Below are 3866 nucleotides of genomic sequence, written 5' to 3'. Positions count from 1 at the left end.
TCTGTCTCTCTGTGTGTGTCTCTCTCTCTCTCTCTCTCTCTCTCTCTCTCTCTCGGTCTGTCTCTGTCTCTCTCTCCGTCTGTCTCTGTGTCTCTGTGTGTGTGTGTCTCTCTCTCTCTCTCTCTCGGTCTGTCTCTGTCTCTCTCTCCGTCTGTCTCTGTGTCTCTGTGTGTGTGTCTCTCTCTCCGTCTGTCTCTGTGTGTGTGTCTCTCTCTTTCTCGGTCTGTCTCTGTCTCTCTCTCCGTCTGTCTCTGTCTCTCTGTGTGTGTCTCTCTCTCTCTCTCTCTTTCTCGGTCTGTCTCTCTCTCTCAGTGTGTGAGGCCATTTTTACAGTTCATTGTCCGTCTGGTTTTATTTTATGATAACTTGTAACAACATCATCCCCGTGGTCTACAGTCAAGATATGAACATCATATCGCGATCTAGCGGCAGAAAATGAGCCAAAACGCGATGAATTGTGGACATAAAGTGGATCAATCTTGGACGTAACGGTGTGGATTTAAAGCCCCAGGACCCCGAAAGAGGCTGGAAGTTCCAGGGTCATAGAAAACCACCTGAAGAGGCTATAAAGACCCGAAGAGACCTCCGTAACCGCTAACTCGTTAGCTTTTAGACGCAACTTCCGGTGAGTCGCTAGCCGTTATGGTTATTAAATGATTAAACTATGAATCAGAGGTGCGGTTTGTCTCGGTCACAGAGGGTTAAAATCAAATCTTTGTACTGAACAGCCAAATCCATCCGCCTACATCCTGTGTGCGCTCACCGTGTTTCCTGTTGACCTGATTCTGGGGGATGATGATCTGGCACGAGTTGACGTCGCCCGTGTTGCCTATCGGGTGACTAAGGATGCAGATGACCCGGATCACCTGACCCGCTTTGGTGACGCGGTCCATGGCGTAGCTGGGGTCGCAGATCAGCTGCTTGCACCTGGCGATCTGTTGTCGAGCAAACGGTCAAGGGGGTCAAGGGACGGGTTTAACTCCTGGAGATGGCTAGGGTTAACACTTGAATGCAACACACATATGAGGGCAATAAACTCACCTCTCCCTCAGACTTGACCCCCACCACCTTCCCGTTCTCCACCACGATCTCGTCTATGGGCTTGTTCAACATATACGTCCCCCCGTAGATGGCACTCAGTCTGGAATGGAAACACAATGGGACAGGTTACTTCCTGTTATTCAGACATATGAACTACAAGAAGATATTCAATATCTATATAATCTGACATAAGACGTTGGTTTAACGTCATCAGAGCCTGAGCCATATATATCGGTATTTATAATGGCCGACACCATTTTAAAAAAATATAGTATTTTTTAAAATATATTTATTCATCAGAATAATTTTTAATAACTAAATCATTCTGATAAATGAATATTTAAAAAATAAAATAAAAACATGTTATGAGTGTTGGCAACGCTGATTATTTATTATATTTAACTAATATTTATTATTTTATTCTTGATTATTATAATTAATCAATATTTATTATTTTATTCTTGATTTTTTATTATAATTAATCAATATTTATTATTTTATTCTTGATTATTAATTATAATTTATTAATATTTATTGTTTTATTCTTGATTTTTTATTATAGTTAATTAATATTTATTTTATTCTTGATTATTTATTATAATTAATTAATATTTATTATTTTATTCTTGATTACTTATTATAATTAACGAATATCTATTATTGTATTCTTGATTTTTTATTATAATTAATAAATATGTATTATTTTATTCTTGATTATTTATTATAATTAATTAATATTTATTATTTAGTTCTAATATTTTATTTTGTGTTTTTTTCCAAAGGACTAAGTTCCATATTTATAGTTGGTTTGTATTTTTATACATTTTATTTGATGAACACTGATTTATTATAATTAATTAATATTTATTATTTTATTCTTGATTTTTTATTATAATTAATCAATATTTATTATTTTATTCTTGATTATTAATTATAATTTATTAATATTTATTATTTTATTCTTGATTTTTTTATTATAGTTAATTAATATTTATTATTTTATTCTTGATTATTTATTATAATTAATTAATATTTATTATTATTGTATTCTTGATTATTTATTATAATTAACGAATATTTATTATTGTATTCTTGATTTTTTAATATAATTAATAAATATGTATTATTTTATTCTTGATTATTTATTATAATTAATTAATATTTATTATTTAGTTCTAATATTTTATTTTGTGTTTTTTTCCAAAGGACTGAGTTCCATATTTATAGTTGGTTTGTATTTTTATTCATTTTATTTGATGAACACTGATTGATTATATTAATATTTATTATTTTATTCTTGATTATTATAATTAATCAATATTTATTATTTTATTCTTGATTTTTTATTATAATTAATCAATATTTATTATTTTATTCTTGATTTTTTATTATAGTTAATTAATATTTATTATTTTATTCTTGATTATTTATTATAATTAATCAATATTTATTATTTTATTCTTGATTATTTATTATAATTAATTAATATTTATTATTTTATTATGATATTTTATTGTGTTTTTTTCCAAAGGACTAAGTTTCATATTTCTAGTTATTTTGAATTTGTTTACATTTTATTTATCAAAACTTTAACATATTTTGATGTTCCTCTGTTCTGTTGTGACAATAAGACAAATTATTAGATTTTATTTTTATTTATTCTCATAAATAAACCACAAAACACTAATGTTGGGGAAATATATTCTGTCACGCGTTTCTGGATTTAAAAAATATATTTTATTTTGAAATTTATTTTAATACAGGAACATTGCATAGGTTGTCTACAACGTCCCTGTTGGCAAAAATCTGATTATTTATTATAATGAATTAATAGTTTAAAAAAAAATTTGGTGTTTGTTTTTGTTCAAAAGGACTAAGTTTTATATTTATAGTTAGTGTGTGTTTTAATAAATTTTATTTATTAAAACAACATTTGATTGGACATTTTTTATTCCTCTTCGTCGTTTAATTTACTGTTACTTTCATAAGATACATGCTGGAATAATGTCACATATCACAGGTTGTCAACAGAAATGTCCTATTTTTACATTTTCAGTGGATCTTTTCGTTTATTGTGTTCTTTATTTAACAGTATCGTAGGAAGGTGCAACAGGGAGCTGAAAAAAATTGCAAATGAAAAAAATCGCAATTTCTGGCGGGAAAAAGCGCAATTAGACGTTTTTTTTTTCCAAATCCTTCAGCCGTGATATTCATACAAATATCAGGTGTGCGTGTCAAAAGCGGTCCGTACCTGGCAAAGCCTTGGGGCAGTTCCCCCAGGCCGTACAGGGGGTAGAGGTAGGGGCTCTTGCCGTACCTGGCCAGGGACTCACTGTAAAGCTTGATCCGGTTGATGGTTTCGATGCAGGGTTGATCCAGGTATCTGGGTGGAGGGAGATGGAGACCATTAGAAATCCACCCAATGGACAATGTTACCCCAATCACATGCATTAAAGGTGGGGGTGGGGGGTGGGGGGTGGGGGACTGACTCGTCTGTGCGGTAGAGGGCGAGGGAGTGGCCGGTGAAGTCGATGACGTCCTGGCCCAGGTTGAACTTCTTGAAAATGTCCCTCATGGTGGACTGCTGGGGGTCGACGCCCTCCATGGTTTTGGGGTTGCTCTCGTCGAAGTTGGAAATGAACTGGAGGAAGTTCTTGAAGCGCCGTTTCTCAAACAACCCCATGAGACCTTTGGGGGGGGGGAGAGGGTTTAGACATCAAGTGGACCCATGCATCAGAGTAAGTGCAACAGATCCAGTATTAGGGACCACTAAGGTCTATATAAAGAGACTTCAGATACAGTATTAGGGACCACTAAGGTCTATA

The 3866-nt window shown here is 33.1% G+C and overlaps 1 protein-coding gene across 1 annotated transcript; it reads right to left on the bottom strand.

Annotated features, from left to right (window-relative positions):
- Nucleotides 1–707: 707 nt before the first annotated feature.
- gdi2 (GDP dissociation inhibitor 2) lies at nt 708–3754 on the bottom strand. Its single transcript, XM_034865356.1, has 4 exons — nt 3531–3754; nt 3293–3424; nt 1042–1141; nt 708–935 (listed from the first exon to the last, which is right to left on the bottom strand). Exons 1-4 carry the CDS (start codon nt 3722–3724, stop codon nt 708–710), a joined length of 654 nt encoding a protein of 217 aa, XP_034721247.1. The 5' UTR covers nt 3725–3754.
- Nucleotides 3755–3866: the final 112 nt, after the last annotated feature.

This window comes from Etheostoma cragini, unplaced genomic scaffold (genome assembly GCF_013103735.1).
Source record: "Etheostoma cragini isolate CJK2018 unplaced genomic scaffold, CSU_Ecrag_1.0 ScbMSFa_1523, whole genome shotgun sequence".
NCBI lineage: Eukaryota > Metazoa > Chordata > Actinopteri > Perciformes > Percidae > Etheostoma > Etheostoma cragini.
Note: the sequence above shows the minus strand (reverse complement) of the source record. Positions and strands in the feature narration are given on the sequence as shown.